Source organism: Eulemur rufifrons, chromosome 19 (assembly GCF_041146395.1).
Source record: "Eulemur rufifrons isolate Redbay chromosome 19, OSU_ERuf_1, whole genome shotgun sequence".
Taxonomy (NCBI): domain Eukaryota; kingdom Metazoa; phylum Chordata; class Mammalia; order Primates; family Lemuridae; genus Eulemur; species Eulemur rufifrons.
Genome location: NC_091001.1, coordinates 59,713,492 through 59,729,106, shown reverse-complemented (window position 1 = coordinate 59,729,106; position 15,615 = coordinate 59,713,492). Strand labels below are relative to the sequence as shown.

The 15,615-nt window shown below is 52.7% G+C and overlaps 1 protein-coding gene across 14 annotated transcripts in view; it reads left to right on the top strand.

Moving 5' to 3' along the window:
* The first annotated feature begins 2,624 nt into the window (after positions 1-2,624).
* DYSF (dysferlin) overlaps positions 2,625-15,615 on the top strand; it is a 206,107-nt gene continuing 193,116 nt past the window's right edge. For 7 of the 14 annotated variants that reach the window (XM_069494675.1, XM_069494670.1, XM_069494673.1 and 4 more), the window contains exon 1: positions 2,625-3,167. In XM_069494675.1, the coding sequence (XP_069350776.1) occupies positions 3,080-3,167 (88 nt within the window). In that variant the 5' untranslated portion in view covers positions 2,625-3,079. Of the gene's footprint in view, positions 3,168-13,807; positions 14,045-15,615 lie in introns of those variants that run through there. The other 7 variants (XM_069494674.1, XM_069494669.1, XM_069494672.1 and 4 more) reach the window with 1 other exon arrangement.

Sequence of the window (15,615 nt, the reverse complement as noted above, 5' to 3'; positions counted from 1 at the left end):
TTGCGAGCAGCTAGGTGCTTTTTGATCCAATTTTAGCTCTTCTACAGAACAGGTTTGTTTTACTTTATAAATCTGAATAGAGCCAAACTGTACTTCCTTAAAAATAGAACATAATTTGAGCTTTCCCTAAATCAACAGGGCCTCTCGCCCTTCTTCCCAGTGCAATTACATTTTATTCCGTACTTGGTACCTTTCTCTAAAACTTGAATCTGGCAAATGCCTGCTACACACAAGGCACCTATAAATGTTGGTAAATGAATGAATGATTGATTGAATGAATCAATTACTTTATCCAAGCCAAAGTTTTCTCCAGGAACTTGTAATGGAGAAAGACGTAGTAAGAAACAATGACTTCACCTGCTCTGCTCAGAGGTCCTAGGAGGCAGCAGTTCTCACCCACAGGTCTGTAATTTCAAGTTCTGGGTAGCAAACATTTCCTGTGGTCACTTAGGGTCCTCCTGCAGCAATCTATGCCCCCTTCCTTTCTTGCCTCTAGCACAACATGTGGTGGGGAGGGGGAGAGGAACAGGGGTCAAGGTTCAGTCATTCATTTAAGGGGTACGTGTGGAGTCCTGCAGCGAGCCAGGCACTGTCCTGGGTGAGGGGCACAATGGTGAGCAGAAGTGACATCAAATTTCCTTCCTTCTTCCTCCCAGCTTTGCCTTACTTCCCTCCATCCCCATTTTCACAGCCTTGGTCCGAGTCTGCATCATTCACCTTGACCCTCTGCTGTAGCTTCCATCTCCTCACCTCCACTCTGATCCCTTGCACTTTATTCTCCACAAAGCAGCCAGAGAGAGCTTTCGAGCAGCAAATCAGACACTGCTCAGTGAACTCCTAACTGGCCTCCAGATCTCATCTCAAACAGGTCTCACTGTCACTGGCACTAGCGGAAGGCTTCCTGCTCTCTGCTCTCACTCCCCAGTTTTCTGTCCTTGATTGCATTAAAGATTTGTAATGGTGCATGACTGACTTGACTAATCCATAAATGTCAGTTTCCCTCACTGAAGTGGAAGCTCCCTGAGGTCAGGGACTATATTAGTTTGCTAGGGCTGTCATAACAAAATACCATGGGACTGGGTGGCTCAAACAGCAGAACTTACTTTCTCACATTTCTGGAGGCTGGAAGTCCAAGATCAAGGTGTAGTAGTTTGGTTTCTTCTGAAGCCTCTTTCCTTGGCTTGAAGACGGCTGCCTTCTCTCCTTGTCCTCACATGGCCTTGTCTCTGTGTGCATGCATTCCTGGTTTATCTTGGTGTGTCCAAATTTGTTCTTTTTATAAGGACGCTAGTCAGATTGGATTAGGGCTCATCCTAATGACCTCATTTTTAACTTGGTCACCTCTTTGAAGGTCCTATCTCCAAATGCAGTCATATTTAAGGTCTCTAACATATAAATGTTGGGGGTACACAATTCAGCCCGTAACAGGGACCGTGTCACTTCTGCTCACCATTGTGTCCCCCACCCAGGACAGTCCCTGGCTTTTTGCAGGACTCTATACATACTCCTTAAGTGAATGACTGAATTTCAACCCCCCTGTTCCTCTCCCCACCATATGCTGTGCTAGAGGCAAGGAAAGAAAGGAGGCATAGATTGCTGCAGGAGGACCCAAAGTGACCACAGGAAATGTTTGCTACCTTGATCTTGAAATTACAGACCTTTGGGGGAGAATTGCTCCCTCCTAGGACCTCTGTATGGGGCAAAATCAGCCCACTGTTAGCAGCTGGCCCTTCCTTCCCTGGGTGTGTCTGCTGTCCACATGGGCTGCGCAGGGAGTTTTGCTGACAGCTGCACATGCATCCGACTGGCTTTCTTTAGAAGGTGAGTCATGGGCTGCTGGGAATGTGGATCTACATAGCTCCGGGAAAGTAGTTTAGCAATAGGTACCCAAACCTGAAAAAAGTCATGTCCTGCAACCTTATAATTCCAAAGCTAGGAATCAAATCTGAGGAACTAGCAGGGGATGGGGGTGGGGGGAGGCACCTAAGATGAGTTTACATTCCTTTTAATAAAAAAAAAACAACCAAACAAAACCCTCTTACTATTATAATAGTGAGAATCTGGGAAGAGCCTAAATGTGCAACAATAGGAGAAAGCGTTGTCAATCTAGTACATTCATATGATAGACAATTATGTAGCTATTGAAAAGATTCTTTATGAAGAATTTTTAATGATGCAAGAAAGTGTTACATGGAAACGTGGGGCAGCGACTGCATACACACCCAGATGTAAGTACTGTAATACATGCATATATACATTCGGAGGGAAAAGCCTGGATTGGTAAATACCCAAATGTTAATACTGTCTTTCTCAGAATCAGAGATTTCTCTCTTTATGCTTTCTGTGTTAAAATTAGCATGTGTTGCTTTTACAACCAGAGAAGAGACGGCAAAGTTTTTAAAGCAGCAGGTGCTGCAGTCAATGAAATTAGCTTCAGGCTACTCCTAGGGAAAGCGCGGGCCCTGCCCCTGCTCACCAGCCCTTGCCAGGGATCTCCGGTCCCACCCAGGGCGGTGGGGCTGGCTTCTGGAGAGACTGCTCCCGGAGGCGAAGGGAGGCCACGGGCCTGGCGTAGCGCTCGGCCGGAGGTGGAAGGTCAGGGGAGGGGCTGAGCCTTTCTGCCATCCGACAGGGAGATCTGGGCTACGCTGGGCTCCGAGAGCCCTGGTCCAGCCCCCCGGCCATCGCGGCCGCCGCCCAGTGCGCTGTGCCACAGCCAGGTGCAAAATGCCGTGTCATTGGGAGACTCCGCGGCCGGAGCATTAGATTACAGCTCAACGGAGGGAGCCCGAGTAGGCGGCGGAGGTGGAAGATGGGCAGAAGCCCCTGTTCTCCAAACGCCCGCTGACAAGCAGGGTGAGCGCAGTCGGGCGGAGACAGAGCTAGCCCACTCAGCAGCCCGGGGGGTGGCCTGTTTCCCTTTAAGAGCAGGAACTCTGAGCTGGGAGCCAGAGATCAGAACCGGCCTCGCCCCGCCAGCCCTCTCCTCTGAGGGGACCCACGAGCTGTGCGTCGGCCCTCCCCGACCTTCCTTAGCCTCTTCGCGCCCTGGGCGCACGGGGCCCCACGCGCCGCAGGCATGCTGAGGGTCTTCATCCTCTACGCCGAGAACGTCCGCACCCCGGACACCGACATCAGCGATGCCTACTGCTCCGCCGTGTTTGCAGGTAGGAGGGGCCCGCCACTCCCTCCAGGGACAGTGTGGGTCGGGAAGGGGCGGCTCGGCTCTCTCACCTGGAGAGCGCCCGGAGGTGAGAGACAAGACTTTCTGGTCCCGTCAGAAGGCCGGTGAGTGTCGCAAAGGCATGCGTCTCCTGGGAAGGGCGACTTAGAGGGAAACTGAGGCAGAGAGAGCGAGGAGAGGGAGGTGGCTGAGTGTCGCTTCTCCTGGGCCTGGAAGCTGAGCCCGGGTTGGCACTGAGGTAGGCCAGGAAGGCAAGACCAGTATCTTTCCTCCCACCTCTTCAGGATCGCTTAAAAGCGGTCTTTCCGCTCTATGGACCGCAAAGCGCGCTGTACTGCAAGGTTCCCCCCCTCTCCCCGGAAGGCCTGGTCCCAGGCCTATTTATAACCCAGCTGTCTTCCCTCCTGGGCCGGGGCCTGGCTGCTTTCCTCGGCCTTTGCTCACAATCAAAGGCTGGGCTGACAGGCTGGTGTCCACTAGGGCGGAGGCACCGCCCACCCCTCCAGGAACTCTACCCTTGCTTTGGGCACAGGATGGGGGAAATTTAGCAGCTGGGCACAGCGGTCAGCAGCACCAACTGTTAGGGAGTTTCTTTCCCCACCTCCACCAGACGGGTGCACAGAGGGGATAGCATGTAGGGGGTAGTATCTGGTCTCGATCGTCAGAGTGGGGCCACCTTGAGCCGGGAAGCCTATTCCCCTATCAGATTGGGACCTCCCACAGGAAGGTCTTCATAGGGTTATGACTGGGCTTTTGCTACGAGGTGAGGGCTGGGCAGTGTCTACTTCCTGGGGAACCCCTCGGGGCCAAGCCAGAGCTGGGGTCTACACAGCTGGGTCTTTGGACTTGGAGCTGTACTGGGGGAAAGGAAGCAGGGGCACGAGTTTGAGCCTCTCCCCCCCACCTATGGGTTCTCCTTTCAGGCCCCCATTACCTGCTACTCCCCTTCTTCCCAGAGATCTGACTCTAATCTAACTATGTCCCAGGCCCCCAGAAACAGCATTAGTTGGTCCCTGGCCATCCAGGGCAGACTTTCCCTTTCAGTTTCCTAAGCTCCTGGATATACCTGCTCCCAGATGCCGTGTGCACGTGTGCTCCCAGACACACGCACACCCTAGAGTGCATAGGCCGCCTGCCATGTTACAAGCAATGGAGGCTCTGAGAACACAGGCCTGTGTCCACCGCAGCATTGCAGATGGGTCCTATCAGGCACACCACTCCTGAGTGTGAGATCTTGGGGAGCTCTGTATGTGTTGGATGGGGGTAGGGCTCCAGAAGGAGCTGCCGAGTGGGCCTGTGGCCTGGTAAGCAGTGCGCACCAGCAGGAGGGACTGACGGGGGTGGGGGGAGGTGGGGAGAGTGGGGCGGGAAGCTGTGCTTTCTTCCTAACATGCTGCTTTGACCTGTTCTCAACCAGTTTCCCCCCGTGGCCTCCGGAAATGAGCTTTATCAAGGTGTTTCCAGCAGAAAGGAAACACAAGGGTGTCAGTGAGGGTCTTGTGTGGTTCCTCTCTGCATCCTCAGCTCTGGGCAGGCCAGGTCAGTGGCCCCGTTTAGCCACCTGGCTGAGGGCCCTGAGCTCCATGTTGCCATAAATACCCCCCTGGTTGAGGCGAGGGAGGACAGACACCCTGTGGGTGAAGCAGCTGCCTCCCACCCAAGCACCCCTTCCCCATTCACAGGCCCCCCCCCCAACCTGAGGGCTGAGCAGGCTTTGCGAGTGGCGCCCTCTGCAGATGTGCAGTGCGCAAGCGTACGCCCGCCTGCAGAGCCCCTGCTCTCAGGGGCTTTGTCCTCCGGTGTCCACTCAGCCTGAACCAGATTTTCCTCCGCCCTCCTTGACCCCCCACCCCCCATACACTCAGAGCACCAGCCTCCTACCTCCTGGTCCCCTCACTTAGGCCAGGCTCAGAAACCTCAGGGAAAGGAAAGGGTGAATAAAGAATGTGAAGCGCTTTCTAACCCCAGAGATGCTTCACCCACAGGAAATACTGCTGCATGGCTTCCCTCCTGTCATTATTTCAGCCCCAAGGGCCTGTCTGTGGAGCAGTCTCCCCCCTTTTCCATCCTCGCATTCATACGTCTTTAACTGAGCCCCTCCCCCTCCTGTCCACAGCCCTGCCCTTTGCCCACAGCCCGGCTCCTCTGGGTGGACTGTCTCTCCCTGGAGCACAGAGCTCGCTGTGGAGAAAGGAAGTATGTTGTCTGTGCTGCTCGATTGTGAGCCCCTGAGCTTGGGAAAGCTCCCTCTAAGTCATCACTGTCACCACCAGGCAGTCCCGGAGAATACAGTCCCTCCCCTCCCCCAGTCCCTGGCTACATTTCACCTCCTGCATTAGCCAAGTTCCTAACCCATGTCCAAATTTGGCCTCCTTGCGGCATTCAGTCCTGCTCACTCTCCTTCTCCCGGCAAGGGCCAGCCTGGTGAATGATTACACAGAGGGCTCTGGTCTCAGGGACCTGGCTCAAAGCAAAGCACCCACCTGAGAAGCCTTCCCTTAGCTGCTGGCCTGGATCTGGCCTTCCTATATTCTTTCTGTTTTTGTCCCATAAAGCTCCTCCTTTGACTACATGTTTATAATATGCCGTAATAACACCTCGTGGCTCCTCTGCGTGCATAAATTCATTTCATGCTCACAGCAGCTTTGTGAGACCAAAGGGCAGTGATATTATCCCCCCTTTCCAGATGGCAAAATAGGCCCAGAGAAGTGCAGGGCCCTGGCCAAGGTCACACAGCGGTCAAAGCGCCCCTTCCCAGCCCCCATCGTCAGTGCCTTCTGTTGTTCCAGCATCCTTGGTTCGTGAATGAGAAAGTGCTTTGGAAAGCATACCATGTGCTGCCCACACCCAGGGCACCCTGGGCACTCTGGACCTGAGCCAGCACCGGGAGGGCGGTGCTGGGGGTACCCAACATGGGGCTGAGTCAAAGTAGGGGGCGTGCAAGGCTGCCTGGAACACAGTGTAAGTCAAATGACCAAAAGATGGAGGATTCTGATTTTTAAAATGTGTGTTCATCACAAGGAGAGGAAATGGATGCTTATTAAGCCCAAACAACATGCCATTTTCAGATGCTGTTTCTTTAAAACCTCACAACAATTCTACGATGGGATTTATTTAACTGACACTGTGCTTATTATGTGGCAGACACTGTTCTAAATAGAACATTTAATATGAGCTACATCATGGTCTGGGTATAATTTGTACCAGGCACTTATGTGTTTACACACATGCCCCATTTAATCCTCCTAGCAAGCATATATGGTAACAACTGCCATCACCCCCATCTTACAGATAAGAAAACTGAGGCACAAAGAGGTTGAGCAACTTGCCTAAGGCCATATGCTACTAAGTAGTGGAGTTGGAATTCAAGCCTAAGCAGTCTGGCTCCAAAGCCCCCCTTCCCCATCCCCCATCTTTAACAGCTCTACTGTCTACATTTGTCCTTAGCTCTGACTTACCAGAGACAAGCAATAAAAAAAGGTGGAGGAGCAGGACTTGAACCCATGCCTGGCTGTGACGCTGCAGCCTACTTTGGTCTACACGTTGACTCCTCACATCCTGCCACCTCACACACGTTGTCCTTCCTCACTGCCACTCGCTCACCAGGCACAGACATCCTCAGCTCTTGTGTTCTGGTCTTGAGGCTGCTTTCTTACCTCAGGGGTCTCTGCCCTTCTGCATCACCTTCCCTGTATCTGATGGCACCAGGTGGGCAGCATGTGGTGGGTGTGGCAGGTGCTCTGGGGCCTCCCAGTAGTGGGCAGTGTAACCGTGGGTCCCCAGCTCAGCTAGTCTAGTTTGAAGTAAAAGCTGGGTGGGGAGCTCAGGAGTGCAGACAGCTGGTAGCCCTGGTCCCAGGCCAGCGGGATGAGAACATCAAAAGAGGGGGAGAGAAGGACTGCTTGGGATCTTGAACTTGGAATCCTAGCTCTGCTGCTTTCCAGCTGTGTGTCTTTGGGCAAGTCATTTAACCCCTCTCTGTGGCCATTTCCTCATCTGCAAAGTGTTGATAGTAATAGCACATACCTGCTTTGGAGGGATGGTTCTGAAGAGTTTATGTGTTAGTCCATATAAAGCACTTTGAATAGTGCCTGACACTCAGTATTCTTACATATTATTATGTTATTTATAATAATTATTATCAATATGTATTATACATGTACTAAGAAGTCATTGTACACATCCAGAAAGCCTTTAAATATCTTTTTTTGCTGGTCAATTCTATCATCAACTTTGTTTGTCCAACCACTGTCCTGCCAGTCTGGACACAACTGGCCGAGTGGTGGGTGGCCATCCCGTCTGCCCCCAGGGACACTGGTCCTGCCTCCTGTAGCTGCCCCTCCTAGAGCAGCCCAGGCTGAGGTGAAGGCATTTGTCCGCCTGCCTGATGGCTGGCTGTGGTACACACATTGGTGTTTCATCTTTCTTGGAACAAATATGCCTCTGGTGACTCCCTCGGAGCCCACAAACCTCCTCAGTCCCTGTCCCTAGGCCAGACTCACTCTCTCTCTCTACCACCCACATACTAGTCGCTGTAAACTCATGCAGAGTGTTCCTCTCAAGGTTGATGTCATTGAGCAGAGAGGCAAAGTTTGTTTGTCTCCTGGACACCCCTTGTTTAGGCCTTGGGAAAAAACAAAGCCCCAGACAACATTAGGAGAATGTGGCCAGAGAAGGTGAGCTGGCCCAACTCCAGCAGCAAGAAGGGGCCTTGTTAGATGCATTGAGGCACTCCTTTCTTGATGGTCAGGGGGGTAGGACCCCACATAAGTGACAGAGTTCACAAACTCACATGCCTGCAGGAGCCTGGCAGGTGGTCTAATAAGATCAGGCCAGAAGGAAAATCGTATGCGCATATTGGGTGAGCAGCAGCAAGCCAGGTGACCTGAGAGGACATATCCCATCTATAGGAGCCAGGTGGTCAGAGTTAGGCAGGGAATGTGGGCCCACATGCCAGCTTCTCTGACTTTTCATGAGAAGTTGTAAATCCAGATTTATATGGAAAATCTTCTAATGTTTAATTAAGATACAATTTTGCTCTAAAGCATTGTATTGGTCAAGGACAACATGTCAGTAGGCTGGATGTATTCCAGGGGACACCAGTGACAGCCTCTGATGTACAGTGTTTCATTTAATCCTGGAGACCTTGGCCTGGGCTCTCTGGAGAGCTGGCAGTCAGTGTCCTTTCCCTTGGGCTTATCAGTCAGCACTATCAGGACTATGTGAGCTTTAGTCCCCTTCCCCCCCACCTCTGTCGGCCCTGAATCACTGCAGTATGCATGGAATATAAATACAAACTGGGCTTGCTATGCAAACTCAGCTTCTGAACAGGTCCCCTCACCCCCTTCCTACCAAACTATGGCTCCCAAGCGAGCCCTCTCACTTTCAGGGTGGGGCTGGAGTAGTTGGTGCCAAGGAGCTTCTGCACCTAGGCCTTAGGTGGGATGCAGACCTGGCTGTTGTAACCGAGCCCTAACTAATGGTGCTGTAAACATGATAGTCTCTCTCATTCACATAAGAGTTGAGATATAGGCAGTCCTGGCTGGTAAGATTCTGACCCCTAAGGCTGTCCAGGACCTCAGTTCTCCTGTCTTGCTGCTCTGCTATCCCCAGGGGGTCCCTTTGACAACATGGTCCATGATGGCTCATGACCACAACCTGTAGTCCACCCAGAGGGAAGAGAGGGCTGAGGAGGCATGCCCTTCCCTTTATGGACACAACCAGGCAGTTACATACCTCCCCTCTGCTCATATCCTGTTGGTCAATAGCTGTTCTCATGGCCACATCTAGCTGCAAGGGAGGCGGGGAAATGTAGTCTTTTTATTTCGGTGGCCATGTGCCCAAGTACAACACTATGGAAAATCTCCATGGACAAAGGGGGAAGAATATAGATGGGAGGACATGTTGAAGTCTCAGCCACACTGTCCATTAGAGTTTCATTCCTGACACAGCAAGTCCTGTTGAGAGGAAGCCCCATTGGGTTACCAGGCCTTAGTATGAAGTCTGCCAGGGAACAGTCAGCTATCTGATAGGGAGATAGCCAGCAAATAGCAACCAGGCCAGGAAGTTAGAGGTTGCGATGGGAAAGAGGCCTCAGGATGTGTGCAGGGGTCAGGTCACCAGCTGTTGCTTTTCTGGTTTTCAGAACAGGTGTGTGGAGCCCTTGTTCCTTGGAAACAAGCCAAGAGTTTGTATAAGTCCCTTGGAATGTTCATCTGGAAATATTAGATCTGCCCCATGCAGATTTCCTGTGCTGCCCCTGATGAGTTGGAGCAGGGTAGGATGTTGTGGGTAAGAGCAAAGCCAGAAAATCATTGTGATAGGAAAAAAAGAAAAAGAGCTTTGTAATATCTAAAATTCCCCCTGGGGGGCAGTACTATCCTTTTTGAGAACCACTGGCTAAACTCACCATGAGTGGAACCGACACCGGGAGCCAAGTACAAGGTCCACCATGTCAACTCCAGGCCAGTCCTGTTCTACGCATTGAGAATACCTGGGTCACTGAGACAGCCTTGGGCTCACCCCTCATTGACCTACTCCATGGTCCAGCTAGACACAAAACCAGTAATTACACAAATAGTTATTCCTTACAATTGTGTGCCGGCTAAGAAGGAGAAGTACTGCTGTGCGGTTGTTTGCCAGAGGGACCCAACCTAGACCAGGAGGTCAGGGATGGCTTTTCTGGGGAAGTGATGTTTAAGCTGAGGTCTGAAGGATGAATGGGGAACAATGGGAGTGGCTCTGCAAAGACAGAGGGGAAGGCAATTGCAGGCAGAGGGGACAGCAGACTTCAGAGTTGGGAGGGAGCTCAGCATGTGCTTGAAACTGAGAGGCCACTGGAGCTGGAGATCAGAGAGCGGGGGGCTGAGTGCCCTTGCCCTCTGGCCTGAGGAAAGGAATCTGGGCTTTATCTCAAGAGCTCAGGAGGCCTTGGGACAAACCTCCCAGGAAGTTTTCAGCAGAGGGAGAGACTTGATCATATATAAGATTGCCTGGCTGTGGTGTGGATAATGGACCAGACCTGTGCAGAGTGACTGTGAGGTGACCAGCGAGGAGGTGTGTGCAGTGGCCCAGGCAGGAGAGGGTGGTGGTGAGACTTGGTGGAAGCATTTGGATGCTGTGGGCACATAGATGGTACCAAAGTCATGGGTGTGAGTGAAGGTGATTGGTATTTGGCTAAAAGTAACAGAAACCCTGACTCTTAAGATAGACTTAAATAACAGTGGTAAAGTGATCAGCTTACCTACCTGGAGATCCAGAGACACAGTGAGCTCTGTGTACATACACTATACAACTCCAAAGTATGATCCTGGGCCCAGGTAGGCTCCATTCTTCTGACCATTTCCAACCTGGGTTGATTCACCCCTCCTTAGGTAACCTGGGAGTCCCCTGCCCCTGGGAGGTTACCATACTGATGCTGAACTTAGTGTGGACACACGACTGGTATAGCACACTACAGCCCAGAACTTCTATACTCAATCGATGCTCCTGCTGCAGCCTCCCACGTAGCTGGGACTTACAGGTTCATGCCACCCTCTCCCGGCAAGACTCCATTTTTCTCGCTGATCTGTTGTCTGTGGTGTCTGCTACATCCTCGGTCTGGTCGGCAATTGAAGCTACATGCTTCCTTCTGCACAGGAGAGAGAGTTGGGCTTCTCTATTCATAGCATATAAGTCTGTCCCTTCAGGAGAACAACTTAGGACACATGCCCATTGTTGGACCCACAGCCATTGCCAGGAAATGGGCTCAGGTAAAGTAGGATCCACCCTGGAGCTGGGGCTGTGTACCTGGTCAGTTGGGTTCTGCTAGGAGGGAGGAAGGGGGTCTGGATGTTGGGGAAGAGCCAAGTGTCCACCTCATTTTAAGGGTGGGAGAGGGGGTGGAGTCAGGAGGGAGAGGAGAGGGTGTAAGCAGCTGGCGAAACTGCTAGGAGGACAGCCTCAGACTCTCTTCTCCTTCCTGTCCTCCCCACCCCACGCAGCCCCAGTGGGAACTGCTGGCTCCTTATGGGCCTCCCACTTCCCCTTGACAGCATGTCCCACGGTGTCTGTGGTTGTGGCTGCCGTCCTCTGTGGTCTCCGCCCCTTGACTGTGAGCTGCTGGAGGGCAGGGGTGCGACTTATTCTCAGCAAGTCAGAGGTGACTGGTGAATATGTGTGGGATTCATTTATTCTTCCAGGCAAATATTTAGGAACTATTGATGGAGAACCTACTTTGTGCCAGGTGCTTTTCCAGGTACTGAGGAGACAGCATGAACAAAACAGACAAAAATCCCTGCCTTCTTGGAGCAGATGCTCTAATGGGGAAGGTGGAAAAGAAAGAAGATACATACGTTACAGAGTGATCAGTGCTAAAGAAAAACAAAGCAAGACAGGGAGATGGAGCGGGGGCTGCAATTTTCACCTGGATGGCCAGGGGGGTACCATCTGAGTGGATGTCTGAAGGAAGGGAAGGGGTAAGCGTTGCAGCCAGAGGGAACAGCCAGCAAAGACCCGGAGGAGGCACACCTGACACGGCTGAGCAAGAGCTAGCGGCTAACTTGCTTGGAGAAGGGTGTCCTGGAGAGGTCAGTGAAGTCAGGCAGGGCTTTGAAGTTTATGTGAGGACTTTGGGTTTTGCTCTGAGTGCGACGGGAGCTGTTGGAGGATGCTGAGTAAATGAGTGACACCAGGTCATGCGGGCTGGGTGGAGAGTAGACTGAGAGGCACAGGCAGGGCAGGAGGTGGGTAGGGAATCTGTTGAGTCTGTTGCAGTGATTCAGGCAAGTGATGGCAGTGGCTTCCACCAGGGTGGTTACAGTGGGGATAGTGAGAAATGATGAGATTCTGGATGTATTTTGCAGGAGAGCTGATGGGACTTGAAGTTTTGGTGGCGTGGTGGGGTTGAAGGCATGACTGTGTGAGTTCAAGAGAGAATGGAGGAGAAGGATTGGAGACAGAAAGCATGGGCAGCTCTTTCAAAGGGCATTGTTGTGAAAAGAGAGCAATGACTAGTAGCCAAAGGGAGATAGGTGAAGGGTGTGCTTTATTAAGAGTGATTACATCATGTTTGCATGCTGATGGAGTGGCTCATAGACAGGGAAACTTGGTAATGCAGGGGTGAGGTGCGGAGAATTAGCGGAGCCTTGTCACTGAATGGAGGAGAGAGGTTGGGATCTGTGCCCAAGTGTGTGGTTGGTCTTAGTTAGGAGTAGGAGTGATTCATTCATAAGAACAGGAGAGCAGGCAAAGGATTTGGGCTCAAATGCTAGTGGGAATTAAGAGGAGCCTGGGAGCCAGAGGAAGTTCTCTGCTCAGTGAATAGGAAGCAAAGTGAGAGTGAGACTGAGCAAGGGGATGTTGTAGGCTGGGGAGAAAGAAAAGTATGAAAGAGTCACCCAGGAGAGAGGGTGAATGATGAGACTGGGGAAATACGGTATGATTGCTCACCCCAGGGAGGGTTTGCTTCAGTGTGGGGTTGTGACTATCAAGGGACACCGCTCAGGTCAGCTGTGTTATTTTCCAACACGTGGAGTGGTGAGGGGGCAAGTGTGGAGTAGGCAGAGCTGGATTCACCAGGGTTGTGGTTTAGCCATGTGGAAATACTGTATTTCTCAAAATAAGAGGGGAAAGGGAGTTGGGATTTTGTGCAGCAGTGCATTTAGGCAGAAAAGGAGTGAGGATTGGGAAGAGGGGCAGTGCCCTGTCCTGTGCTAGGTGCTGGAGTGTTCCAGTACAGAGGTGCGAAGCCGGAGCCCCTGTGATCAAGAAGTTCCTAAGTAGGAAAAGAACCAGACGTGTTAGTAATACTCGAAAGCATGCTGTGGACTGTCACTGCTCAAAGCTCACGCCATAAGCAACTTTCCCCATAGTGGGGGCCCGGAGATGTAGATATTGTTGGCGCGGGGCGGGGGGACCTGCAGGGGACGCAAGGGGCAGCGGCTGGCCCCCTGCGCTCCAGGGAACACAATATGATTTGAACACAGATCGCTGCCTCCGTACACGAGCGACCCTATACTGCTGTGGAGAGGGCTCCGAGGCGGGTTCGCAGGGCTCGAGCCTCGGAGTCTCTCCCGGCCCTGGGCTCCCAGCACTCCCGAACTGCCGCCTCGGCAGCCTGCGGGAGGGGAGAGGACCGGCTCTCCAGCACGGGTAACGGGGCGGGTGAGGACAGGCGAGCGGCAAGGAGGCCGAGGGCTCAGGGCGCGCAGTGCGCCCCGCCGCTCCGCGCACGTCTTCAGCGCTCGCTCTAACTTGCAGTTTCCTGCGGGCGCTCATTCCCGCCGCTGATCTCCCCCTCCTTCCTCCCGCACTCATTTCCCGTTCCCACCCCTTCGCCAAGCGCTCACGGCAGCCCGCAAAATCGGCACCAGTGCGCAGGGGTCCTGCTGTCCTCTGAGCTGGCCCCGCGGCTCCGGGTCCGCGCTCGGCGGCCGAGCTGTGCGCTCTGTGTCAGCGGCGCTTCCATTCCTGGCAGGGAACTGGGGCCCGCGGAGCAGGGGACCAGCATCACCGCAGGCGCCCGTCTGACCCCTGTCCCGCCCCGCCCGCCCCAGGCAGGGCGGATCTAGGCAGGGGCCGGAGGGGAGGGTCCGCCCAGTGGGTGTCCGGTGTCCTCCCTGTTGCCTCCCTCAGGCATTGGCCACTTCTCGGCGGAGGCGCAGCGAAGGCGACAGCTCCCTTTAGGCGAGGCTGCCTGGTGGCCGGGCTCTTGCTCGGTGGGTGCCGGAGCCCGCTGCTACCGCTCCCGCCTTGCCCGCGGCGCCTGTGCGCGCCGGTGTTGCCCAGCCATGCTGTGCTGTCTGCTGGTGAAGGCCAGCAACCTCCCCAGTGGGAAGAAGGACCGGCGCAGCGACCCTGTCGCCAGCCTGACTTTCCGAGGTGAGAGACCCGTGGCCGCCGAGCCCACGCTGGGGAGCCACCTGACTCTCGTCGCGCACTGGCGGGTCTGCGCCCGGGCGCCCGCGCTAACCAGGCCAGGCCACAGTTTCTCACTTTGTCAGCAGGGACAGAAATCCCAGCCCTGACTTCTGAGGGGGGCGACAGAGATGAAACAGAGCGCAATAAATGCCGTAGGGCTTTGAAAATTTGGAAAACTGAAAGTGCCATAGTATGTTAGCGGTTATCACTATTCTGAGGTCAATACCCAGAGGGAATCAAGTCCGAGCTCTTAACCTGGCAGTGCGGGTAAGGTTGGGTTGGAAGATGGATGCGGAAGGTGGAGAAAAATCAGGGCCACTTAAAAACAGGACATGTAGACGGTGTGCTTTGAAAGTTGTGGTTTTTTTTTTTTCACTCATTCATTCATCCATTCACCCATTTTTATGGCACGCAGGCCATATTGAATCCGCCATATCTCAATCAGGAGGAAAAGGAACAGAATAGGATGGATATGTCCTTGACACAGGACTTTTGTGGCGTGTCAAGAATGTTTTTCTGAATTCAAGAAGGCCAAGCCACTGTATGTAGTGCTTAGACTGGAAACGGGCTCTCTGTCTTTGGGGCAGTGAAGGAATCACACATTCCTCCCTCCCACGAAACCCTCTTAACCCCCCACTGCAAGGCAGAGATTCCCATGGGAGAGGGTGTCTCAGGAGGGGAAAGGGAAGAGGAAGGATCTGTCAAAATTAAGAGACGGAACAATAGCGGTGAGTCAGGCCCCCAGTTCTGCAGAGAAAGATAAATAAGGAGAGGAGAGAGGGTTTCCTCTTAGCCAGGAGCCGTACTCTGTGGCTTTAAAAAAATATGTGCATCATGAAAGATGGTCAAATGTAGACAGGAAAGTGGCTGGTGTTTTCATGAGATTTGAAAACAGTGGGAGCCTGCAGGGTGCTCCTTAGCTCTGACCTATGATACGAATCACATCCCCAAGCACCCTCAAAATAATAACCATAGATAAGAGACACAATTTGGCAAAGTGAGATCTATGTATAGCTTTTATTCTGTGCGATGGGACAATTTACATTTCTTCCTCTTTTGAAAAGTGTGATTTGAAACATTGAAGAAAATTTTGCTGTTTTCATTGATCAGTGATGTACCTAGGTGTTCACTATGCAAGAGCAACTTCAAAACCAAGTCTTTAGTTCTCCCCAGGCCATCAGATGCTGCCTAAGCCTTTGCTGTACAGAAATTGTGGTGTCATCATTCGCTGGAAAAGAAATTCCCTAAGGACACTGAGCCTGGGGCCCACATCAGCATAGGGTTTTTGGATGCTTTGAAACTGAATTGGGTCTGTTCATAGCTCTTTCCCTGGTCCTGTAACAGTCCTGTGGTGGCTACTAACGTCACCATTCTGCAAATAAGGACATGGAAACCCAGGGAAGTTAAATGATGTGTTCAGGTCAGTGGTCATGGCAGAAAACTACCCGTACTTAGAGTGGACACTGCCCCTGAGTCAGACAGGTGACCACATCTGTTGAGGCCCCTCTTGGCTCTTGCCCCCGGCCCAGGTA